The sequence below is a fragment of the Anguilla rostrata genome, chromosome 4 (assembly GCF_018555375.3).
Source record: "Anguilla rostrata isolate EN2019 chromosome 4, ASM1855537v3, whole genome shotgun sequence".
Lineage (NCBI taxonomy): Eukaryota > Metazoa > Chordata > Actinopteri > Anguilliformes > Anguillidae > Anguilla > Anguilla rostrata.
In genome coordinates this window covers 17,175,976-17,203,105 of record NC_057936.1, presented here as the reverse complement: position 1 = coordinate 17,203,105, position 27,130 = coordinate 17,175,976, and the positions used below count along the sequence as shown (strand labels likewise).

Sequence of the window (27,130 nt, the reverse complement as noted above, 5' to 3'; positions counted from 1 at the left end):
TAACGAGAGTAAATAGTGCTATAAAATAAATGTATGTAAAAAATGATATAGTCTATCTATTGTCCATAAAATGTGATTGCGAACAAATTCATATCCAAAATTCTTCTGGAAATAAAATGGATTTGCTAGATATCAATCCTGCACAATTTCTAAATACAGTTAATAAGCTAAGCAGATGCTGACAATGGTTCACACATTTCTCTAAGATAATTACATTTTATTGAAAATTAACAATAACTAACTTGTCGGACAGAACTGGCAAGAATAAACACTCGGCCTTTAAACACCTGTGGTAGCCTGTTAAGGATCTATCCTTTGCGCTTTCTTTCTACGCTTTACGGTAGTCTCCTAAACTAAAACGCTGTGGAGCAGTGCAAGGAAAATCGTGAATGATACGTGCGGGGGTTGTCCAAAAAGGGTTGGTAGGCTACAATGCCTGTGGAAAGTAAATACTGCGACGAAGAGATAGAGTAGAACGAAGGCAGTGACTCGCGCATATTTTATTTTGGCTTGTTGGTAATTGTGTGGCATATATACTCTTAATAAACTAATTTGGCTATTTTTATATTCTGGAGAACGCAGAAAGGGATATATTTTTTCGAGGTCCTCTTGTGACCATCACGTTTGGAGGCTCGTGTATGTGGACCGATATATTGATTATCTGGGATTTAGCCTACTGCGAAATTAGCGATATCCGATAAATAGCCTATAGACGACCCTTTCATGCACAGTTTGTGCCTGTATTCTGTATTATCGGTGAGCGCATGTAGCAAGCTAACCACTTAGGGGATCCTGCCTGAAGAGCAGTCGGCGCTTAACAGAGGGGCTGAATTAGTACTCCTTCGGTATTGAACGCAATTTTTGAGAGCCGTCTCATAGACTTGCGACAGAAAGGTGTGTGCACGTTGCGAAGAAGCCGAGGGCGACAATTAATCTGAACGGGGAATAAAATGACTATGTCCGTCCAGGAGAGGAATTCGGGGTCTGGGGGAAAGGAAGAAGAGAGCGAGGATGAAAGCGAAATTCTGGAGGAGAGCCCTTGCGGTCGTTGGCAAAAGCGAAAAGAGCAGGTTGGTCCCTATTCTGTTGTTGGTGGTATTCAAGCAATTGTGCCATTTTATTTTGCGATATTCATCAAATACGAAGTAGACAGTGGAAAACACTGATGCAATTCCCCTCTTGCACACATGAATATAATTTCGTCAACCTTTTACGATGAATTGAATGGGCTGGATATGGTCGTCTTATGCATTTTCAAATTATTCATAACATTAACTTTCTGGTTAATATATAAAGATATATGCAAGTAGTGTCCCATTAGGCTATACTAAATTATGGGTCGTGTCCATGTTGAAGTTTAAGGTTTCCTACTTTTGGGGAAGGAGCTATTGTAACTGAGGAGTCACGTGAAAATACTGGGCAGAAATTAGGTGCGACGCATTCGGAGGCTATGGCACTGTCTCTATTTTAATTTGTTTCCTTTCGTGGGATCTTGGTTACATTGGCGTTTAAAACAGGTGCAAATTATGGGAGGACTAAGTTTCCAGGTCATGCTGCTTGCCATATTGCGTAGTGGTTTACGCAAGGGTAAATAGCCTCACAAACCTGCAATTAGAACGGGCGGGGATTTGGCTCATCACGGGGTGGGATTTAAAGAACATGCTTCATACGAATCATTTCCTGTGGCCTAAGCGCGATCGGATCACGTAATGAACTAAAGAATGTGCCGGTATCTTCCGTTTCACAATTATGATTGTATAGCTACTGATGTTGTGGGAAAACACAATTTTGGCATATAGCCTATTATTGGCTAATATGGCAATCTGGAGGTGCCTTTGACACAGTAGGCAAAATGACCAGTAGGTTTTGAAAAGTGAAGTGAACATCAGGTCGAATAAATTAAATATAATCAAATATACCAGAGTTTGACGGTTATGAATTTCATTGAATTGAGAATGTTGAACAATCTTTAATACCACAAGGACTACTTTCAATGCACAAGCTCAATAAATTTATTTAACTTGGAATACACATATTTTTGATGTGTGTTCATGCAGTTGATGTGATCTTTTTACGACCCTCAGAGGTTAATATTTAGAACCCTTAGTGTGAAATTGTCTGATGGCCCAGAGAGCCATGCCTCTAATGTAGATAAGGCGTAACTTTTAAACCGAAGGTTATCTCCCTGGCACATATGTAAGTTCTATCGCTTTCCCAAACATTTGTGCTCACTCTCTCAAGCACAAAATTTTTCCTCTTTTTTATTAAGGACGTACAGGACAGCACTTTCTGGGCTGTGTCTTTCCGTTCATTGGTTGCTCATCAGTGCCACTTCAAAGCCAAGCTGTTTTTGGTCTCATGCCTGTTAACTGTTTTTGTCTGTCATCCTGCAGGTCTGTTAGACAGTTTTGTGAAGCGTTTTAGTTTGACTCAGAACCTGAAGTTTGTGAAATTTGTTTCTGCATGGAGTTCTTTTGACTAATAACAATCTGTCCTTGCAATTATTAGGCTTAGTCTGTGCTGCAAAATTGGCCCTCATTTGGTGAGTTGGGAGTTGGAAACAATGCCCCCAGTGTTTATGGCTGTTCATAGTTATCAAGATGACTGCTCAAAATCCGTCTGAAATAGCCCTTGACAATGGGGAATTCAGTGGTTATTTTGAATTGAGACCATAGAAACAACATCCCAAAAACCAGTGCAAAAAATCTTTACAATCTTCGTAAAAGGCATACACTTGAAATAAAGAAGCATGTCAATATGAAGTGTTTTGTTACAATTTTTTATCATGTGTTTCTGTGTGGTACTGATGAACAGTAATAAGAATCATAACACAGGCTGCACATGGACAAGTTGAGGCTACTAAAATATAGTGTAATGTATATAATAATTATATATATTGGAGCACAAATGAACTTTTATAACTTGAAGCTTCCTTTTTCACGTTGGCTAATCCAAAATCCAGGGAAGTAGAAGAAGGATTGCTGCTCCATTCCCCAGTGAAGTGTATGATGCATATCCAAGATTATTTCAGGGCACAGGGACATTTAATTAAGGAATTTGCAGTAATCTGGTAAAAGGAATGCAGACCTACCTATTATAGACTTCCGTCAATACTTCATAAGAGGAACAGAAGGTTGCCTGTTCATATCCCACCACCAGGTTGCCTCATCAGTGTTAGATCCTGGTGCTAAATTGCATAAAAGTTGGAACTGTGTGTCGCAGGGATGGTTGTGGCCCTAAACGACTACATAGAGTGTTTATTCCAGCAGCCGGCTCTGTAGCCCAGTGTGTAAATACAATGTGCCAGCATCGAATGCACAGAATGTTCGATCAAAGAAGGAATCAACCACCACTTGACTTTGAGGAGTTGAGAATGCTTCTTTGTCTTTCAGTTGACTTCAGCATAAGGAACTGCATGAAAACAAAACTGGTTTTATCAACAGTGCTGTCATACCCTAAAGGCAAATCCACAGCCAATTGCGTCATTAGAGAGAAATGGTCAGTGAAAGAGTCTGTGTTAGTGACCACATCGATGCCTATGCTTGTGGTTAATTAATGAAGTTGTCATCTCTGCGTGGGCCTGCAGGATTCAACACGGTCAAGAAGAGACTGTTATTTGACTCTGACATATGCAGTGCTGGAGTAGAACATCAGCCTGGTTTGTGTAATGCATGATTGTGCGTGGCTGTCTCTGGACCATTTTGTGTTTGTCTCATGGTGTGCTTCAAAGCTGCCCTCTTGACAACACTGGCATTTGGTTTTGAGCAGTCTTTTGTGAGCTGTGGTCAGTTAGAACTAACTCGGTTGTGTCTGATATAAATTTTATGTCCCCCTTCCAATGTAATGTTATTTACCTGCCTCACTGCCCTGCTTTTGTTTTCGATACTGCTCCACAGTTCAAACATAACCCCAGAGGGAATAAAAAAGGCTAAATCAGGGCATGGAGTATGCAGTATCCAAAGAAATATCTTAAAAGCTCAGAGATATCAGAACAGAAATATTAAAATCTGTAAGGGTGCTCTCTTCAGAGCTTACTGGCTCACTTGTGGGAACATAAGGTGCCATTTGAGAATCCCACCTTTATGAGAGAGAGAGACAGAGAGACAGAGAGCAAGAGAGACAGAGACATAGACAGAGACAACTGACAGACAGAGACAGAGAGGAGCAAGACCCTGAATATGAACCAGCAGCATTAAGGAGTTTAATGGGAGTACACCGGTTATGAGCTTGAATAACCTAAGAGGGCCCTTGATGAGTGAGACCCTTCACTGTGCCCTCACAAGCTCAATGTGGGGACTGATCTGTGCTGAACTGTGAAATGGAAATTCAGAAGCCAGATAGAGATGAGGGAAATGTGAGCTTCTCCAGAGAATGCCTCCAGAGAAAACATTGTTCATTTTGGCTATTAATCGGAGGGGGACATCTCATTAATGGGACATAGATGCAACGCAGTGTCTCCGATGTAGGCCTAAATTATGAGCTGACTCACAGAGCCTCTTTTGGTTTCTGTATGGAAACCAGTGGCTTGTTTGCCTCCGTGTCAAAGTGCACAATTAGTGTCCTTGTGACAGTGTCTGGGAAAAAGTGCTAGGCTATGTCTATACAATTGAATTGAACAGTGCAATGTCATTAAAGTGGTTTGTTTTAAGGGCTGTAAGATGGCTTTGAGTCTTTCAGAGAAGAAACCTCTTCTGACTGGACTTCAGTTGGCCAATATACGGCAAAGGAGCACAAAACAAAAAAATATTACTCAGGATTATCTTATTTCAGTGAAAATGAGTAGTTTCTGGAACCTTGGAGGAAATATTGAGAATTGCAGGCATTCACATTCACTACAACATTATTGCATCTCCCTTCCAGTAGCCAAGATTCACATGACAATTGCTGGCCAGATAGGAAAACGTATGGTATATAGCCAGTGAGATGCAACAATCTTTAAATATTCTAGGATATAAAATTCGACCAGTTAAGGCCATGATGCACTGCTGAGGACATTAGTAAGTTTATGAGGATGGACTGATCTGTGGCCACTTGCCTTCACTATCGAGAACTGTCATGACACAGAAAATAGATAACTAAAAAGTCAAATTCCAGTCGCAATTAGACCTAATTTTTGATCTGATCAATTCACTCACTGATATGGTTCTACCCACATAGTTTTTGTATGACAAAATCCTGAAATTCCTGCCTGTTCTAGAGGACTAGTATGATTTTAGGTCGAGTGACAGTGGTTGTGTAGTCATGCGTGTAACTCTAGACATATGGGTAATGCAGCCACAGCTGCTCTGTGCCAGCCCGTGTTGTGTCTGCTGTAGCTGTCTGTTACGCACTGATTCTCTCGCATGGATCTGCTAGTGACTAGCACTTTCATAATTAGGCTAACCGTTAAGTAGGCTAGACATAGAGGCCATGTCCAGAGGTGACAATTGCCCTGTTAGGAATGGCAGAAAGTACTGATGGTCTTTGCTAGCCTGCTTGTTTGATTTCACACCTATTGTAGATAATGCATTGTTCCTGTCTTTCTGGATAACCGCTCTGTAAAGCAGAAAACCTTTGCTTTAATGCAACAGTGCTTCATGGAAAAATGAAACCACTCTGTCCCCCGACTACTTGATCTATAATTCTCTGATAATTAAGCTCAAACAGTGACATGTGGTTATATTTTTTTGGATTTACTGACACTTTCTCGTAAGGTGGATTGCTGGGGATTTCAACAGTGGACTGTGGTAAGCAACCTGTACTTGGTCTGATAGTAAATAATCCACGTAGCCTACACTGAGAGGAAGTTCAAATGCAAAAGTGGGAACTGCTCCAGGGCTACCCCTTATTTTAGCATCCTGCAACAGTCACAAAAATGTGCCCTCTGACCACAATTACAGTTGCCAATTTTGTGACATTGTTTGCTGCATCTCAATTTGAAGTTTGTCCTTGATTTTAAATGGAATGCACCCAACAGAAACTAAAATGAGATGACAGTAGAGAAAGGCGTCTCAATAAAATGATGGTCTTTGCTGAGTAGACGTTCTTATTTTTCTTTGAATATCTCCACTTGCGATCTCTGAAGACATAATTTAATCAGCTCACACAACATGCACTGCTTGTTTAAAGTAATCAGCTTCTCTCTCAGCCCTAAATATACTCATATTAAGGCTCCTTTTTTGGACATGTAAGGGTTTTTTTCCCCCCAGGGATCTGGAAATATTTTCATGGTAGACACTTTTGTAAAATATATTTTGGGGTACTCCTAAAAATGGACATGGGTGACCATTTTTATCGCCAAATGACTCTGACTCCAAACTCAGGACTATGCCATTTCCAACCCAAAAAATGTGTACTGTCTAGAAAGTTTCATTTACCAGTCAAATGTTGTTGCCCCTTTTTCTGGTTCATTTTACAAAAACCAGTTGTTGAAGTTGAAAGCCTGCAGGTCTAAAGGAATATGTAATTTTCCTGGTGGATCAGGGCTAGTATCTTTATTGTGACCTTGATCGTCACTCTATATTCACCAATAACTGTGTTACAGGTGAACAATGTTATTTTATAACATGCAATGCAATGGGGTGGCAATCCAGGTCACAACAAAGCTACTAGCCCTTAATCAAAGCTTTGGTAAGTGATTGACTAACTTCAGTTGAAGTTGAGGCCTTATTCACTTCCAAAAGAGGAACTACATCTGTTTTATAGCCCCTTTCATCCAAGCAATTTGTTTGGGTTTTGAAAGGTTCTGGGTACACGGCTCTCTTCTAGGCACCTTGTATAAGCGTTTATATGATTTAGAATAATATAAACGATCATATAATAAAATAACAGATACAACCAGCTAAGAAAAGAGAAGTATGTAAAACAGTGATTTTCATAGACATGAGCCTCACAGTGTCATTCTATATTATGAATATTGTGTACCTAATTTATTTATAAGATGAAATGAGTGCTCATTTGTTTCACTGGGCAGTTGAAAAATGCACAACAGGACTTTAACACTACATGGCCAAAAGTATGTGGACACCTGACATCTAACATCTCACCCAAAATTATGAGCATTAATATGGAGTTGGTCCACCCTTTGCTGCTATATCAACCTCCACTCTTCTGGGAAGGCTTTATACTAGATGTTGGGGCATTAATCCCGGGATTTGCTTCCATTCAGCCAGAAGAGCATTAGTGAGGTTTAGCGCTGGTTGGGCGTTTAGGCCTGGCTTGCACTTGGCTTTCAAAATGATCCAAAAGGTGTTGGATGGGGTTGAGGTCAGGGCTCTGTGCAGGCCAGTCAAGTTCTTCCACCGTTCTTGATAAAACCATTTCTATATGGAACTCGCTGTGCATCTGGTGAAACAGAAAAGGGCCTTCCCCAGACTGTTGGGGAAGCACAGAATCATCTTGAATGTGTAAGGCTGTTTACATAAGTGGGTCCTAAGGAAAACAGACTGTTTATTGTGCTGACAGGGAGTTAGCAGAGTCTGATAGAAAGACAGTGTTCAGTTGCAAAACATCCTAGTGGATCTGCATTATGTAAAACTTGGGTTCTCCATAATACAGTGTAATCAGGTTTTGCATTGATGGAAAGCCAATGCCATGGGGAACAAGTTGGTGTCTTTGGTGGTGGGGTGCTGACTAAAGATCTTGATACCTATGGGTCAGCGCCTAGCCAGATACAAAGGTTAACCCAGTGTGGTATGCTTGCAGAGATAGCGCAAACAGGATCATTAATGTACTGTTTTGTTATCGTTGTGTCTTTGTTTGATGACTTGGTGTTTTGCTTTGATCTTTGAATATATAAGGGGAAAGGTGCAATGGTTCAAGAAGACTTGTCAATACCTCCTATGCATATGTCTATAGCCATGTCACTACACACACTCGTCTGCATCTGTTTTTCCCACGGCGCGCAGGAACTGCCACCGTGGGCTGTGCATGGCAAATTGTGGTCACTCACTCACGGACAACCTGTGAGGGACGTTTGGTGGGACGCATGCGCAGGTGGTACTTTGTTTAGTAGGACGCATGTGCAGGTGCATCTCCCAAAATCACCACTTCGAACGCCACCAGATTTTTAAGCACAGCTTTATCGCCTAACGTTACTTTAGCTAACCCTAACATGATAGTGTTTCGCCTACTTTAGTTAACCTAGTTAGCGCGTACCACCGATACAGATGTATGGACACACGGACAACAAATAACATTACAGAGGTGAGGACATGCCATAGCTAGCTAGCTATATACTCTTTGTACAGGTGCGCCGTGGGTCTGGACGGTTTTGTGCTTGTTATCGTCATTATGCGTACTGTAAAATAAACTGTATTTACTTTAATCTGGCATTTCTTTTTGACTGTTACTGCTGCACACCTAGCTGTTTCAGGGTCCTAACATACACATAGATTTCAGGATATCCGCACCCTGTAGTCACTCGCCTATACTCTAGTGCCATAGAAAGATACACTGCTGTATCTACGCAGGCTGCACACACCAGAGGCACTTACGCATCTACTACCTACAATACGTAGCAGTTCATATAGGGAAACACCACTGGTGGGTCACTTGCAGTCTCCTTCTGTGCATAACTGTTAGCACTGAGGAAAAGTAAAAACGTTATTTTTGGAGTCAGATAACTGAGATAACACTAAATGAATCTTGTTCCAGTAGCTTCGGATAAGACTACACACGTTCCTTCGCCACTCAGATACCTCCGCTGTTTGGTGTATCTGAAGGGGTTCTTACAAATGCCACTGTATGCTGTAGCATTAAGATTTGACTTCACTGGAACTAAGGGGCCTAGCCCAAACCATGACAAACAGCCCCAGACCAAGAGGTGTCCAGCTACTTTTGTCATATAGTGCATATTGTTGTTATATCTAAAGGTTTCCTTTAGTACTGATGTAACTGACCTTTGTAATGGTGAAGACATGTTTTATTACTTGATGCTTTTATGGTTCAGTACAGCTTTGATGTTATTCTACAAGGCTGTGACCTACAGCAGATAATGTAGTGTTTTACCTGGATTACACAGCCTTCACCAGGTTCTTTAAATATTGCTAAGAGAGCAACCCCACTGTGCAAAATAACTGCTGACTATCCTTAATGTGACTGCATATGTGTTATTTAAATGAAATTTAAAAAAGGTAAACATACATATTTTATTACCACATTTCCTGCATGTGAAATTTGTTTATGTTTATTGAGTATGGACAGACCAGACTGAGAATCTCCTTAAAGGTTTGTATAAGCATATGTGCAGTGATGAGACGCACGAAAGACATGATTAACCCGTACGTGATACATTTCCATTATTAGTTATTCTTCGCAGATAGCACTGTGATTCAAACGAGAGGAAGTGTCCTGGCCCTGGTGTCCTCTACCGGGGTTGGCGAGAGGGTGACTGCACATAACGTCACGCAGGATATTTAGGGAGCTGTCTCTGCATGAAAGCACTTTGCCTTTGGGGTGTGGCCAGTAGTGGGTTCCAAACCCCCTGGGGACTGAACAGCCTCCTCCCATCACATTCGCTGGCAGCACCAGAGGGAGAGCTGCAGAACCGGGTCCTCTTGGGTTAAGAATAGCGAGTGGCAGGTGCGCAAGTGTGGGTCCCATTGCCAGGACCTGTTGTGGGAACTGACTCCCAGGATCATGGACAGATTTAAAACATGCCAGTGATGTTCCCGCATTTTGCAGACACATCTGTAGATATGGTAGAGTTCAAACCTCTATTTACATCATATTTACTGAGTCTATTTACCTACTCTTCCAGGTGCTTTTGACAGCTTGCCTCGCCATTGTCATCTAATTAGTAATTCAGTTCAGTGGTGAAATACAATACTTTGATCAATATGTGCCTTATGTTCTCTCCCTTTACACATTATTATAGCATATCTTTGTCCTATGAAATAATTTTACTTTTACGTTTCAGCACAAAAGCCAAAGAATACAGCTTACATTCTTTTTTGTGTTTAGCTCATTTATACAGCTGGATATTTCCTTGAGCAATTCAGTTGAAGAGCCTTTCTCAGTGCCCCACTTGGGAATCAAACCTACAACCTTGGTGTTGAAAGCGCAGTTCCTTACCCGTTATGCAACACGACAAGAATCTTTATTTATGGTCTCGTGACAGCACTACCGTGGATACAGGGAGATATAAACAGGGACTTCTCCGTGGTGACTTTGTCCACCCAGTCCCTTTGGGCCTGATGCCTGATTTATCAAACGTGCAAAGAATTGCTATTAAAATGGTTATAATCCACAGAACGTGGAATGTTGTGTTAGTATCAAAGTAATACTTATGAAGCTTATTCCCTTTAAATAGGGAAACTATTTTGCTATTACAAAATTTTTCTTGTAAGAAACAGGTTTTCCTACTGAAGATACTAAATGTACTGTTTTTCTTATGGTCATAAAGCATATAACTATCTCTATTATCCACCTTGTTTTCTAGAAAAAGAATGAGATGTTGAAGGTACATTAATAAATGAAGATAATTCAGTTTTAAGAATTGCTCGAGGTGGATTACATCTATAAGTTTATCATCTACTCTTCAGTTAACAGAAAATCCCTTTTTTGATGATCCTGACATCAGCGCATGTGATCGACCAGTTTGGGATAAAATGACTGCTCAGCTGGCCAGGGGAGAGGCAATCAATTAGCTTCGACTAGGTGATCATGTAAGGCATTAATCTGTACTGTGACCAGTTTGCTTGATGCACTAGCCTTCTAGAAACAGTTGGTTATTTGGCTGAATACATTTTTTACGTACTATACATATTATATTAATTATATTATTTTGTTTATTTGAATATTTACCTCATATTTGAGTATATGCAGGTCTTACCTAAATTCGATAATACTTATGCTTCTTGTGTTGTGATTTTGGCGAAGAGTCCGGTATATGAGTTTAGTGTAAATCGAGGGACATATTTGCTAGGCCAAAAAGCAGTCTTAAAATGATTGCTGATGAACATTGCGTGGGTGAGTCTAAATTTTTTTTGTTTGCTTCATTTAATTGAGAACACAGTTGTGCATTTAGATGAGTACGAACTGTTGATGTTGTTGTCATCATCAGCAGGGTCTCCATAGTGGCCTGCTGAGCACAGAAGTTCTGTCTACTCAGAGACGTCAGTCACTCATCAGGGGAGAGTTGTGAAGGCCTCATTAAATTTGACATAAAACCACTCCCACCTCCTCCAATGGCAAGACAACAGACGCCCAAGTAGATAAAGAGGCCCACAGAAAGGGATTCTATATGCCTTCTGTTCTGCAGTTTCATTTGCTTCCTTCTGTTTTAGGATTTCTTCTGTCTTTTTTGTGAGATAATTTATTTAAAATGAATATTTTCACATATAATTTACACACGTAATGCATACAAAACAACTTTTGTGCTCTATCCCTTCTCTTCCTTTGCCTTCTCACTCCTTCCTAACTATAACCCTCCCCCTCCCTCCCCTTCCTCTTAGGTTCCCCATCACAATGCTACAATACGTGCCATTTTGTTACAAGACAGAGTCAGAGCTTTGCCCAGATCACATCTAGAATTTAGCTATGTCCAGCCTGGCATCTCTCCAGTGTCTCCAGTGTAGAACTTTTAACACTGAAATTATCTACAGCTTAGATAATTATGGCTGTTGACGACAGTACAACAACCTGAAAACAAACTAGCCACTGTTTAACATATAATTTAAGGGATGGTAACCAACATTGTATAATTAATTTCTTTGCTGCTGTCAAACTGCAAACCAAATTTTCCATCGCCTTTCCTTGATTGCCAATCCGGAATCAACCTCCAGCAACAACTCCACTAAATTCAAGGGAGCATCTTCCTCTGTTAGGGCTGACATCGTCTACTCCCAGAAGGAATATCTGTCATGGCATTCCTGTACCATGCACATCATTGTACCAGGTTTTTTTTCTGGACAGAGATTACATATGGGCTCTTTTTATTTCCAGATCTCTATCAAATAGAAAGTCCATGGAACCATTTAGAATTCAGAGTAGTGTTAATCCATGTGAGCTGTGAAGTCAGACATTTAGTGAAATTATCACAAAATTAAAGAATGGCCTGAATAATATTAAGAGCACATCAAACTGCTAACATGAGCATGGGGGTTTGACAAACCTTTATGCAAAGCTACAGGAAGTATTTAAACTACCATCATGAAAATAATCATCCGAAGTTGTGCTTGGTGGCTTGATATGTTTGTAGACCTCTGTGCTTCCGCTAAACTTTAGTAAACTTAACGATGAAGAGCAGAACAATCTTCAGCCTTCTTTTAGATGAAAGTGCTAACCTGCTGAGAGTTTTTATTAAAATATATGGACTAGCTCTAGATTTAGACAGCCAGACCTAACACAGTGAGATGAGCTGCTGAGCAGGACCTCTCTGTTTCTCTGGGCAGGGGATTTCTTATATAGTGTAGGTTGAGGAACAGTTGACGCAGATGGCAGCAATCCTATTTCGTCTCAGTCATCCCTGCATTTTTTCTTTTGCTCATGGACAAGTGAATCTGTCCTCAGGCTTATGCATGTGTCTGCTAGTAAATAAAACACCAGAGTTAATTTCAGTGCTATACTGTGTATTAATTTAAAACATAATTGTAGAACGCATCCATTCATGCAAAAAATATGCATTTATTGGAGTTTCTGCTTTGTGAGGAGTTTACAGTAAACAATGATCCTCACAATGATAAAACAGAAATGGCTGTCTCAGCACATGGAAGCACTTGCTGTAGTAGGTTGTGGCATACATTATTTAAATCAGTCACAGGCAGAACAAGAGTCAGTAGTTTCCATGTGCGAAGTGATGTACATATGCCTGACTGTTTAGGTACCAGGTAGAGGTCCTTTTCCACCAGCATTTTCATTCTTTATGTTGTTGCTCATATTTCTTATAGGGAGAAAAGTCTTCCTGTATACTTCCTGTATTGTCTCTCTAACTTCCTTGGTTAATTAAGACTGCGGACAAGCACGCTCATTCTCAAGCATTCAACCACTTCTCACGTTGTATTCCAGACCCTGGAGCACATCATGGCATAAAGAGCTAGTGCTTTAGCTTCATGCGCCGCCCAGTGACCCTGCCACCAACCCCCCCCCCCTTTTTTTTCTTTGAGAAATGCTGCACGTGTGATGAGACTTTTCCCTGGTGACCACTCAACTTATCAGTATGGTTGATCTCACCTATTTTTGTGTTGCCCTATTGCATAACCTCATTTCCTCCTCTGAAGTAGATACCTCATTCATACATTCAGTGAGATGGCAAATTGCCATCATACTTGTCTGACAGCTTCCTTTGCAAACGGCTGCCTCGCCCAAAATACAAAGGGAATCTGAGTGTGACTTTTCAAATGTCGTTATTCTGTCATGCTAGTATCCGTGTTGTCTGTGCTATTTTTATATCAAATACATGTGTACACTTTAGTCTTTGCCTGTTGAAACAAGAAAGTTGTATGAACAATATGTATTACACATATTATTTATGAATTAAAATCTATATCCAGTTTAATCCCTAAAGCATTGATGAGATTATTCAACAGGTTTTCTGCGTGTGACATTCAAAGTAAATGCTGCGTCGTGGAATTAGCTGTGCATAATAGATTCCTAATCTGCTCTCCCAAGGGCAGTATTGATATTTTCTTCAGTTTGCAAGGCCACATTGTTCTTTTGAAGTTATCTTATGATGTAGGCTATTCTGTTTCCTCACAATCTGTCAGTCTTCATCCATGTGAAAATGACCATTTTTCCTCTTGGTTTCCTGTACATTCTCATTTTATTTGGTGCGTTGGGCACTGTTAACAACCATTTTGCTTCATTTGTGGGTGGTAAACACAGTTGCAAGAAGAAATTAGTGATTACCACAATAATTCAGCATCAAAATGTATAACACGTTTGTAGTTTGTGAGCGGAGATTATCAGCAATGGGAAAATGTGTGTGCTATTATAGTGTAAATATGCCAATGCTCATTCAGTATAATGACCTTCACAATGATGGCATAAATGAGAGGGCCTCACTGTCAGTCACTGTTGACCACCTCAAATCAAGTGATACAAGTTCATCCTGCTTAAGCCCTGAATGTGTAACTTCAGTGATGACTTTAAAGAAAAGCAGATGGAATCTCATCCTGTGGCAAACATTTGCAGGGGGCTAAAATGGAGGCCTCAGCTGCAGTCTGCCTGTTATGTTGCTGGGGAGGTGTTGCCCAACTGTTGTGGTGGAAAGTGTTTGCAGATGTTGCTAAGCTGTGGCCTGGGCTTTGCCAGATGGCTGTCTTTCCCTCTTGCTTTCTGTTTGTCTGCTTCTCTCTGTGTCACTTTCTCTCTCTCTCTGTTGTTCTGTTTGGACGCTTCGTACAAGACACCTTACAACAGTTCCAAAGATGCCATAAAAACCTGATGTTTTGAAGAAATTTGCTCCTTTTTCAGGAAGACGCCATGTGTTACGTCCTTCCAAGAGTCCGCATTAGTATGGGATTGAATTAATGTGTGAAGCTGGTTAGGCTTCCAATCTCCTATCTATTTACATTTTTCATTTGCACTGTCCCTCTTCAGATGACACCAGCTGTAACTGAATTGAACCAGAAGCTTTTACACTGAATACCAAACCATATTGACATATTTTGGTTAACCCTGGAGCTCAAAATAAAGTCAGAATAAGCATGTTTTTTAAGTTTAAAACACCTTAATGCTTCTGCCGATTTTTCCAGAAACATGAGAGAGTCAATTCAAAGACTCAGTTGAACTAAAATTATAATATTGGCTTGCATTAGAAAAAATAGCTACTGCAGATCAGAGGGAACTTGACCTTTCTTTGTTAGCCTTTCGTTCTGCCGGTGATACTTTTGCTGTGTTAATACTGCAGCATTCTTTCAACCCCAAACTTAGTTTTAGGTTTGTAAGGATTTCTTTAGGTGTTGTATGTCTTCAACATGATTAAACTGTAGAAGCTGTTTATTGAGTGTATCCTGAGTGTTTGTTAATTCATTTCTTAGCAAATTATAATTTTTGAAATTAATTCAAGGGGTATAGTGTAATATAGGCTAGTTCCATAACTGCACATGGCAGATGGTAACATTTACCTCATGAACATAAAAATATATACCTTTTTTGATGTATGCGTGTACATCTTAGACCTGTGCACATCCAACTCAAGACTCACTTGACAATTTTAATTGAGAATAATGCCCTACAGTGCGCTTCTTTAAGGTCCCTTACAGGCAATAAGCTGGACCAAGCCTATGTCCATGGTTATCCAACATAGCATAGCAAAGCATAGCACTTCTTATGAGAATTTTATTCTGTCAGTTTTTTTTAATGTAGGGCCTGTGTGAGTCAGTGTTGTTTTACTAGAACTGTATTAATGAGTCTAACAAACACTCATCCATTGTTTTGTGGTACATTCACACCACTGATGCTGGATTAGAACTTAGGCTAATCTTCGTCGAAGCGGGCTGTTTTTGAGAAAATAGCATCTATTTAATAATCCATTGAGTTGTGTGTTCTAGGCCTATATGTTTTGTGCTTCAAGCATTGAGCAGGGGAAAATGGGCTTTTTAAAACTGAAAATGGGCCAAACGCTTGAAAAAAGAATGGCAGGCTTCTAGATAGAAATGGAAATATCCCCAGTTTATCAACAGAAATCATATTGCGATTGGAAGACCGGGAAGTGCAGTATTCTATTGTAATATTGCTGAATTTTCTTTTACTTGTTAATTCCTAAAATAGTTTGTGCATGTTTTTTTTTTTAATACAGACAAGTGCAGCTGAAGTTGCATCATCAAGTGTGCTTCTGAGAATGTGAAGTATGCCAGTTTACCTTAAGGGAAGTATATGACTTGTCATTGTGGGTTAATATGGGAATAGGCCTATATTTCAACTAAGCCAGGTGTGGCATGTCATTTCCTGCACTATGTGAAGTGGGTACAGTGGATTGCGATCCAACAGCAATGACATATGTTGATCTGGTATTGATTCATGCTGAATGAAATGTCAGCCTGCTCTGTGCTCTAAAAAACTCACTCATAGACAGGAAGAACTTTACTAATACCTAGAAACTGACTGTGTGTGTGTGTGTGTGACTTTTATGGGAGAAAGAGAGGATGAGATGAGATCAATATTATAATTCTCTATGTCTGTATTGGTAGAGGCATAATTTACTGTGATAAATGGTTTCCTCCTGTCAAAGAGGAAAACCTGAGTGTAGCTAGTCTCTAGGTCACCCCTCAGTGGGTTATAAAAATTGGACTGGGCTTACTGTGTGTTGTTGTTTTGGATACTATATATCTACACTGAATTACAATCATGCTTCTTGTAAACCCTGTTGGATCATCAGATTAAGCTATACATTAGAATCATATTACTAAGTAGTTGGAGCCATTCCAACCTTTCTGGGCTCTTTTATGTCTGGTGCCAGGGTCAGGCAAATTTAATTATTATTACTTAGAAACAATTATGAGATTGCTTGGAGGTCTACTGTATATGTTCTAAACATGAAAATGTCATGCTTGAATGATGCCTCAAATGTAGTTGTTTTTCATATAGGCCTATTTGCCAAGCACTCAATCAATGCAGGAGACCATATCCAAAGCAGATGCGCATAGATCACCAAATCTGGTGCCCAAGGACACAATGGGCTTTTTTGACCATGACCATATGCAATATTCTACTATACTGTACTGGTCCGGTGCTATACTGGTTTGTGTGAGCCTGTCAGGGCTTTTGAAATGCTCCTGTGGTTTGTGGCTTCCTGTTCCTCTGTCCTCAACTCCTTGTGTTCGTTAGCCTGCATGGGAAAGTTTGTGACCCTGCTAGGGTCGTGACCCTCCCTGGACCAATTCTGGCCTGGAAATACAGACAGCAGTGCGCATGGATGGAATCCTTGCTCTCCCCCCAACCGTCTTCCACCCCCCATCTGTGGTTATGGCCCTTTCGGTTCCTGCTGCACTGACCTCAGAGCCAAGGATGCTGTTTCTGGTCAGCCTCAACAGTACCCCATCTGGATTAACCTCAGTGCATTTTTCCCCTCCACCTGCGTCACATCTGACTTTATGATTAAATCATAATCCCACTTTGCTCATTTGCAGTTCAAGTTCTGACAGTGTGTGGATGACTAAATGCAAATCAAGGTGATTCATTTTAGAAGGTTCTCCCTCAGACCCAGGAACAAGTTGGATTTTTTATGAGTGGTGATCTTAGCTGCTTTTAAATGGGTGAATGCTTTAATTGTTGCATCTGGCCATTCTCCACCTTTCATCAAGAAGCCCAAGTTATGAACTTGTTGGGCTTCTGTTTTGCCTATTGTTTGGAGACAGGGAACTCATTGAGAGGGTGGGTTGGTTGCTGTCTTGGGTTCTCATCTAACAAAGACCAAACAAATACCACAGCACTTGTATTTAAGGGTCATAACCGTACGTGACGAGTTTAAACATGTTTTGTTGTTGTGCAAAATAAAAATGGAGGAGGGTTAATTATAGTTGGGGAATCAAGTAGAGTGATAAGCCTATATAATCTCTGTATTCACAGACTGGGCTGCAGTTTTCAAAGATGTTTCTCTGGACATTTTTATTTTGGCTTTGGGTGCCTATATCTACTGAACTAGGCAACAGGAGTAAAATGATAAAATGATTATAGGTTTTACATTTTATTTTTGAAGCTTGAAGCCTTGAGACATGTATTACAGTGAATCACAATTTGCCAAGCTTATGTGCTCAACATAAACACTGCTAAGTGATGACTTGGCAAACTCATGGCACTCTGCTAATAAACCTAAGTGCTGCTTCTGTGCACTACGGATTTCACTCCATTATGTTTAAACTGCAGTGAGAGTGTCTGAAAATGGAAAATAGCCTACGTAATGGTGCCTTAAGTTGCACAAATAAAAACATACATGTGCATGCATGAGATTCCACCCTGAGGCTACAACTCTAACCTGACTTTACATCTTTCTTTACTCAATATTATTACAGGCTACCTCTCAATTGACGAAATGGTCGAGGACAGCACCCGTCTTTTTGCCTGTGCATTTGTAATATGAAGTAACAGTGTAGGATTAATATTATGGTAGCAGTGTGGGAGCCTACATTTTGGATAGTTATATTGAAAGTTGGTTTGTTTGCAAAATATACTGTAATGATGGGGTAGCTAGCCAACTGTCATACAGGTCTTGTCTGCATCAGATCATAAAATCCTACGCCTACTGCTGCTGCCCAAACATTTTTGTCTCGCTGTTTGCTTCGTTTAGGTATTCACTGTCAAAAACAATCAGCATTGTTGCTGGTGCTGTGGGTGGCTAGAGGAAGGCTAGCATGTTTTCTGTGCATCTTGAATTTTTGATACGTTCATGAGAGAAAGCTATGTCAATCAGCCTGTTTTCCAGAAGCTTATTGACTACCCACAAAATATTACAAATGTTCATAGGTTTTGTGAGTTGATGCATAATTTTCTCAACTTGAAACTGATTTGAATGTCCTGAACAATGTACCTGCATTTTCAGAAAGCAGCACACATTCTATTTTCTTTATTTTTTTGCATGAAAAATGCTGAATCCTGCTTTAGTGTGACCTGTGATTGGTACATCCCTACTTTGTGAACCGGGCAGCGGTGTTTTGTGAGATTCCTGTCACTGTAATCTTTGTGAGATTCCTATCACTGTAATCTTTGTGAGATTCCTATCTCTGTAATCTGTTTAAAAAGAAAACACAGTGCTCCTACTGTTTTTAGTCCAACGTAAATGCATTGATAGGTCTCAAAAACAACCAAAGGCACATATACTCCAGAGCAAGAATATTAACTAGGCCTGCCTAGTGTGTCCCAGACCTTGTAGTGTTGATCAATGAAAAACTGCTGTTGCTCTTGTTGTTTTTGGACCCAAAACTAGAATTTTGTTCATCTTGTTTTAGAACTAAATTTGCATGCCTCCTATTGGAGAGTCTGCGGTTATGTGGATTCCTGTTAGTGGTGTCTGTTCCATATCTGTTCTATATCTATCTTGTAGAAAAGTTGTGTAAGTCGCTCTGGGTAAGAGCGCCTGCTAAATGCCTGTAATGTAATGTAAATATCTGTAGTTGGCTGAAGAAGACCAAGCTTCCAAGTGCTAGTTTCTATAACAACATCCCCCCAGGTAAAATAAGAATATAGGTTTCTTTGTTCATCCTGGTTCATCCAGTTGAAGTTCACACCTTGTGGAAGTAGCCGTAAAAGAAACAGGCTTTGCAGCATACAGAAATCCCTTGGATTATTGTATCACGCCTGGCTCATAAGTAGACTGAAAATGACACATACCCACTCACAATCTGGGATAACCATACTAGCACACACACGCACGCACACACACACGATCACTCTCAGTCACTCACTTGTACATGTACAGACATATGCGCTGATGTACTCATGCCATTTCCCCCCTTACAGTAAATTTGTAGTCCTTGCTGTGCTTTTTAACGTAATATTGCTTGGGGCACTAAGATGGTCCATGATCTATCAGTCTTTTATTATTTTTTAGGACAATTGTTCCCTCATGGAAAGCATTAGGCCTAAGTGAGATGGAATAGATTCAGTGCATGATAGCAATAGCAGTCAGGTCTTTTGGATTACCAGCCAGGCTGTCTGCACCCTTTTCCATCAATTTTTGTGTCAGTCTGTTTGCTCTCATTCATACTTCTGTGAGTATACAATTACAGAGGCTATGCTTAAAGGTTGATCCGATCTGCAGTAGGTTTTGTAACATTAAAGTTAAACTAAAGGAAACCATATAAGTGAAGTAACGACAGAGAGGCAAAAGGACATCCTTCATTTTGGTCAGAGTTTTGTGTTTTTACATTTCATTTGTCTCCCAACTGACTACTAGCAAGTGGTTGTGATCTGTATTACTTTTTAACACACACCAAGCATCCTTGTGTCAAAACTTCAAAGGTGTGGTCATGACATCAGGGAATCTAGTGCATAAGAAGGTCCTTTAAGGTGAACTCTGATGTCTGTCTGCATGTGATTGCTAGTGTTGCTTTAAGTGGATGTTTATTATCTGCCTTTGTTCTGGGGCAATTTACAATGTGTTGCTGCTTTCCTGAAGCATTTAAATGGTGCTGGGCTGTACTAGCCATGTCCCTCAGGCTTTAGTGTATCCTGTTTCTACCATGGTGGGCCATCAGTTTGTACCATTTGTACTGATTAAACTGATTATAAAATGTTGCATAATCAGTGTGAAGTACCACCTGGTTGACAAATGCATTGATTAACAACAGACCTGCATAACAAACAAAGAGGCAGTAGGGCTGCTGTTTTTTAATGCAGGGCACAGCCTTTGCGCGACCTTGATTTCAAATGTAGCCTACATTTTCAGGGAAAATTAAATTGTCTATTTTTCATTTGTGCGAAAGAACGGTCCTGTGGTGACAATCATATTTTCAGTTCCATCTTTCATATTAAGCAGAAATTGAATTTCCTGTTCCATTTTGCCCAAAAGGGTTTAAGTGAGATTCATTGGATTTTGGTTAAATCTGAAAATATATTTGTTAGGAGTGACATTTTGATTAAGATTCCTAACACATAGCCTAGATTTTCTGTACGGAAGGCTACAGCCAATGGCGTTAGCTACATCTTACGGGAAACACGGCAGTGAACTACATAAATGTAACATTTTCATTCATAACAATGTTCATTTCTGTTGGCTTTATGAATCTGACATAGAACCACCTTATTTTATTTCTTATTCCTATCTGAACATTTTATAAATGGCACCTTACAGTGCCTGTGCTTTGTACTGTACTTGTTCTGCATTTTACTGCAGGAGATGAGAGAGTGTCTTTCTCTGGTTAACAACAGCAATTTCCCTAGGTCTACCACTACATGGCTGCTCATTAAAATTGGTTTAAAATATTGATGCAGCTACACGACAACTGTAAATGGATACTGTACTGCAAGGTATTGCTCAGAAAGTGACTGCTTGGGTTGTTCAGTACAATATGGACATTCATTGCACAAGAAAGCTTGATGACCGCAGGTGGTTGTAAGTAATGACTAAGGCCTCGGTTGTCAATCTGTCACCAATAAATTGCTTTTGGATGACAGTTTGCCTATTCCCACAATCATATGACTGCATGTCATAGTATTCATGTCAAACACAGCCCTTGCATATATAATTATAAATGAACCCCCCCCCTCCCACACACACACACACACACAACACGGTGTCTTGTAGCTGTAATGCTATCGTCATCATCAAGGTTGTTCATGTGACACGGGCTCTGATTCTGTGGGAAGTGTTTCTTTCTGTTTATGATGCAGCAGTAATGCGACACTGGCTTGAGTTTGCATGTCCTCGGCCGTGTGGTTGTGCAGGACCGAGGCACGCCGAAACGCTGAGACTTCAGCCTGAGACCCGCGCTGGTTTATCTTTGTATTGCGTACACCTGTGGACTCAGCAATGAGAGTCAGATTATAGCTTCAGCAACACACCGCTTTGCAGAATCTGATGAAGCTGTCCAGCACTGTTCTGGTCCTGCCGGCTGAGAGTTGGCTACCACCCACTGAGCAAATTATGGTGGAAAAATGATCAGATTCCAGGAAAGGAAATTACCTTTTTTTTCCTCCAGAGTTCAGTGATCGCAATGTCACAAGCAGACTGCCTGTTTCTCAACACAATGCATACTGTATACCAATACTCTTAGGGAATATAAATACCTTTAGCGGATGCTCTTATTCAAAGCAACATGCACAGATTTCCCTGTGCATTTACATGTTTTTTTTTTGTCTTTGGCATACAAACCTTTTATATCGGTGGATCATTTTTGCATAAAGTATATGTGTGAACAAAATATGAATGTCAGTACTTTTTATTCCTTTCTGTTGTTTGTATTTCAGAAGGCCAATTGCTGGAGAGCATGAGGCCTCATACAGCTAGATTAGGCCTTAGGAAGGCCTGTGAGGTTGTGAAATCACACCAGAGGATTTCACTATAAAGGGAGAGTAAGTTCTTGGAGATAAGGACATAAAAGGCTATGTTAATATGCACATGTGTAAATACACATGCAGGCACACACACGGAGGCACGCACGCACGCACACACCTTCTTTGCACAAATAGAACCATACAATCATAAGCATGAGATTCCACTCTGAGGCCTCAGGAGTGATAGAGTAATCAAGAAAACTATGGGGAGAGTGGAGTGCTTTTAGCAATACCTATGACTTACATAGCTAAAAAATGAACTTTGTGCATTACCCTGAGTGATATCGCTGTTCAGGGTCATTTGCTGACCGGAGTTCAGTTTGATAAATTATTTTTTATTGTCAGTGAGCTTTTTCAGACAAACATTGAGATCAGTATATTTTCATAATTCTGGTCTGGAGAGTGGCATGGTAGAGTGGAAGAAGTGATGGCACAGTGGTCTCATTTGTCACAAACAGAAAATAAATCATTGTTTTTTTCTGAGAAACAAGGGAGGGTCAGCATTTGGAATAACCAGAGCTGGATGGAATTTTTCTCTTTATAGGCATGCCATCCATCAGAATCCACATATGAGAGATGCTGAGATGCTGCATACAGGGTAGATTAAAAAAGACTGATAGAAACATTTGGTTGCAAGTCATAATGTGATCACAATCACTGGTCCTGCTTGTTTGCCGTAGCTGATCTGAAGACTGACGTGAGGCGTGATTGTGTCCTCGTCAGGCCTTTGAAAGCAGAGTGGAATTGATTATGAAGAACTGTGTGCAAACTCCTGATGTGTTTCTGACCTGCAGATCTACAGCGGTGTGCATTGAATTCAGCCTGGCCCACTGCAGCTTACTCAGCAAATGTGTTTACTTCATCTTGTTCAGCCACTGTTTGCTTCAAACAGGGCGTATTTCATGTTGGTGGAGGGGTCTGCCGCTGAGTTAATTAGCTAGTGAGATACAACAGATGACTGATTCCTAATCTCTCTCATCATAGCTTTATATCCATGCTGGGGTGGGGAGGACTGGGTGACCTGTCTGTTAGCTTGAGAACCTTTTATTTCTGTAGGCACAGAGAATATAGTAGAAGGATCACGTACTCAAGTAGTTAAAAAGTCTGTTTTTCAGGTGAAGAACTATAAAACCAATTTTAAATTAATTGGTCTACTTATTAATAGGTCAGAATCTCCTTGTCCGCCTTCTTTTCAAATGTCAGTGGAAAAATTGAGTCTCTGGATTGGGTCTGTTTGCTGTGAGGGGATCATCAGGGCCCTGTTGTATAATCAGCTGCATGTAAAGAGATGCTAATAGGTTTTTCTTTGCTGTGTTCCTATTGCAGTCTGGTTTTTTCTGTCTTATTTGTAATCACCTGGGTTTTGAGCTTTAATATGTCATTATTTACTAGACGATGGCCATATATATCCATTGTTCTCAGAATTTTGGTTGACATTATGCATGTAGGGGTGGTTTCAGTCAACAGTCTAATTGTGCGTTTATAGAGGTGACTTCCCTGATTCTGTGCCAGCTCTGTGCATTGCGCAGGTCTGGTGCACTGGTTGTGCAGCTCAGCTGGTGCACTGTTGAGTGAAGACAGGTGGTGTCTGTTTGCTTTTCACACCTTTCTGAATTGACGGTGGATGTTGCTATGATGGGACGGGCTTACAGTCGTGGCGTGCTCTTACATTCCTAATTGGGGAATAAAGAAAATAATGGAAATAATGGTTCATTAAAATCCCATGAAAAGTGCCATGTAAATGCAGTCCATTAATTAATCATTAATCTTGGAATTAGACCTACAGAGAGAATATCTGAGCAGATGCGCGTTTGTTTCCTAGATTTTCTTATGTGGAATCCATTGCTACTTTACTGAATACTTGTCAGTGTTCTTCAGCATGGTACCATCGAACAGTATAGGTCTCGTGGTTGCTCGTTTTTCTGACTGCTGGTCTCCTTTTCTGTTTGACAATGCACAGATGCTCTGCCGTCATCTGCTAATATTTGTTTTTCCACATTAGGAGTGTACCAGCTGTGTCCTCAGGCCTCGTAGGCCTACATACAGACACTTTTCTTCCACTACAGGGATTTGCAGGCCTATGTAACACTCTCAATTAAAACAAGTTCAGTAGTAATAGTGGGTTTTCAATGCCTGTTCTGGACAAAAATGTTGCGAGGTACCGATAACAGTGTAGCTGTCATAGTAGTTTATTGTAGTGAACTTGAAGCTGTCACCATCGACACATCAGGCTCAGCAGTGGCGTTTCTGTGGGGTGGAGGTGCAGAGCCAATGAAAGCCTTTCAAAATCCAGCCGAATGTGCAAGGTGAGGTTGGGAAGTGCTGCATTGTGTGAACTTGGGACCTCAGAAAACACAGCTTTATTAGAAATAGTCAATAGCCTACAAAAGTAGACCAGTGAGACAGAAACGAATTGGAAGCAATAATTACCAGTTATATCAGTATTTCTTTTGGGTGAGGCACAGTGCTGTGAAATGGTCAATAATATTAGTACAGTATTTTTTTATTTCTGCAGGTGTTGTCTTTTTAACTTTCCTCACAGATCAAATTTAATTTCATTTAGTATACAGGAAATAGAAATTCATACACCAACAAATGGTTATAATAAAACTTTGGTGATACAAAATATGATGTGAAATATAAAAGCACCAGCTGAATTTGTAATTGCATGTGCAACACAGGAAATTTTTCAATGTAGAAATAGCAGGTGTTACTCTAGTTGTAGACCACTGAACAAATGTCCAGTTCAATAGTACTCTAACTGGTCACTGTTGTGGCTATAAAACCCCAATAGTGTCTTAATGTGTCCTAATAATTTACTATACTGTAAATGTATTTGAATGTCCCATTTAAGAAACACATAAAATTCCCATTAGAGCCCAAATATTGCTCGTCGTTTATAGTACAATAATGTCTAGGCCTTCATCATAAAGCTAATCAAATCAAATGTCAATTACAACAGGAGAAGCAGTTAGAGTAGATTAGACAAAAATGTGAGCATGGGCCAGATGCATGTTCTGGTTTATTTTTTGATCAAGTCTAAATAAAATTAAACAGGCCTGTTTATTATCCAACAACCATATGCATCCATCCAAGAGCAGATGCATTTCATTGGCCATCTTTGTCTTTATTGACAACGATAACGGGATTGATCCGCTTACTTTGGGATAGTACACTTACTTGGCTAGTTCCTTGTGTGCATTGCAATCTGGAATAGCCCAAGCAGCCAGGTGCAGCTCAGTTCTTACTTGAAAGGCCACGGTTGGCTCATTAGCAGTCTCTCTACCTTCCACCCCATTGTGACTTTTCTAAAGCAGACTGTTCCTCAAAGTTTTCTGATCCCAGTCCATTCACTGATCTGACATAAGGGGAATAGGCTAGGGATAGAGAAAGACTTCTAACTGTTCACTTTTCTTTGCAACATATTTTGAATTTAAATGATTGGGAGAAAGGGAGAGATTGTAAATGACAATGTCTTTTCTTTCTCATGGCCTGTGCATACATGTTTCCACCAAACAGTGAACACCTTTGACATTTTACTGTGATAATCCAGACATTTGACCTGGAACAATGCAGATGAGCCTGTTTAACATGGGCCATGAAATCGTCCCTGACACCATCCCCTAAATCTCTCCACTATGCTATTGATTTCCCCCTTAGTTTTCTTCTTCTGTCTGTCCATGACAGACATGGCCTTTTTCCGCATTACTTACAGTATAGCATGGATGAATTCATTTTAAATTCAAGTGAGACATAATCTGAGCAAAGAGCAGAAGTTTGGGGCTAGGAGATGTTTCATTAGAAGTTTCATTCTTTCTCTTATTGTGCCATTCCCCAGGGTTGACTTTAAAGGGGAAGCATGAGCCATAAGAGAAAGAATTAGATTAAGTGGAATTTTTTTAGAAGGCTGCTGCGTAATTATGCTTCAAATTTTTTATTCAAAGCACATACAGTCTATAGCGTGCATGGGAGAGGAAGCATGATTTACTCCTCGTGGTTGTGGATCAAAATGTGTTGACTCATCTCTGTCTGAGTCGCACCAGAATATTCAATGAATTGCTTTCCCGTTCCCCCACTCTTGCGCACTGCCCTGTTCATTCCAGGAACAGAGAGTGCATGTCACTCAACCGACTCCTCGCCCCCGGAGACAGTGTGTCACCCGCTGAGATGACTTTAATTGGATAAATAAAAGATGGAGCTACAGCGTTTCTGGGCTTGACGCTGCGGCTTCCCAGCTGAGCAAGGTCTTTGATCCAAGCTGTCTTTTGTATCGCATGCCAAACAGTCCATTCCTCTAGAGATGTGCAGCCAGCTTTGTTGCACTTCAGGCTTTGTGATGCTGATGAGGCTGGGCACGCAATCTCTTATAGTTGATGAGACTGAACTGATTGAATAGTGACCACATTATGGTTGAGTCACATTTCATTGACACATAAAAATTTCAAGAACCTCACAGCTAATGACTGGATATTGTTTGTTTTCCTGACTACAACATTGTCATTACTGAACAGTACCATCATAATATAATTTCAGTATGACTCAGAAACATTGGCATAAATATAGCTGATGATTATAAATGCGTTTCCTCCTACCTAAGTGTGGCCCTCAGTGTAATACTGTGTGGTATGGTGGATTGCTCTAATATGGCATGAGAGAGCAAAAGACGACATCAGTGACAGAAGAAAATAACTCTTCACAGAGCTATTTTGTAATAGTCCATTGGGACATTAGTAATCCAAAGGGGAAGGTAACAGCAAGGACTGCACAGGACTGCAACTCTAGACAAATCAAGTTGCTCGATGTCCAAACAGATGACTGGTGACCATCATACTAACACAAATGTACTGACCATTGTTATATTCCATATACTCTTACTATTAGAGGGAGACCGCCCAGACAGCCCGTCAGATTCCTGCATGCAAGGTGTCCATGGCCTGAGGATGCTGGTGTAGTTGTTTGAATAAAGGATTGTAGGCCTGTGTGGGAGTTTTCTTTCTTTTTTTTTAACCTTCATCTTTCGTGCTGGATTCATGGGCCATTTCCAGACCTCATTTGCTTTTTCATGCATCCATCTATTCTTTCATCTTTGAGCAAATATGGAGGAAACTTTCATTACCTCACCATTATAAGTGGATCAAATAATGATAGCACTTGCTGTCAATTGCTTGTGAATTTCTATTGCAGAGCAATAATTTTGTTGTTTTGCAGAATACTCATT

General features: G+C 40.3%; 1 protein-coding gene across 2 annotated transcripts in view; it reads left to right on the top strand.

The window, feature by feature from the left end:
• Positions 1-372: 372 nt before the first annotated feature.
• The window catches only part of LOC135252663 (nuclear receptor-binding protein 2-like), a 47,550-nt gene continuing 20,792 nt past the window's right edge, over positions 373-27,130 (top strand). Inside the window, exon 1 of one of the 2 annotated variants that reach the window (XM_064331003.1) lies at positions 373-1,070. In XM_064331003.1, coding sequence (XP_064187073.1) covers positions 951-1,070 — 120 coding nt within the window. In that variant the 5' untranslated portion in view covers positions 373-950. The remainder of the gene's footprint in view (positions 1,071-27,130) is intronic. The other variant, XM_064331002.1, reaches the window with a different exon arrangement.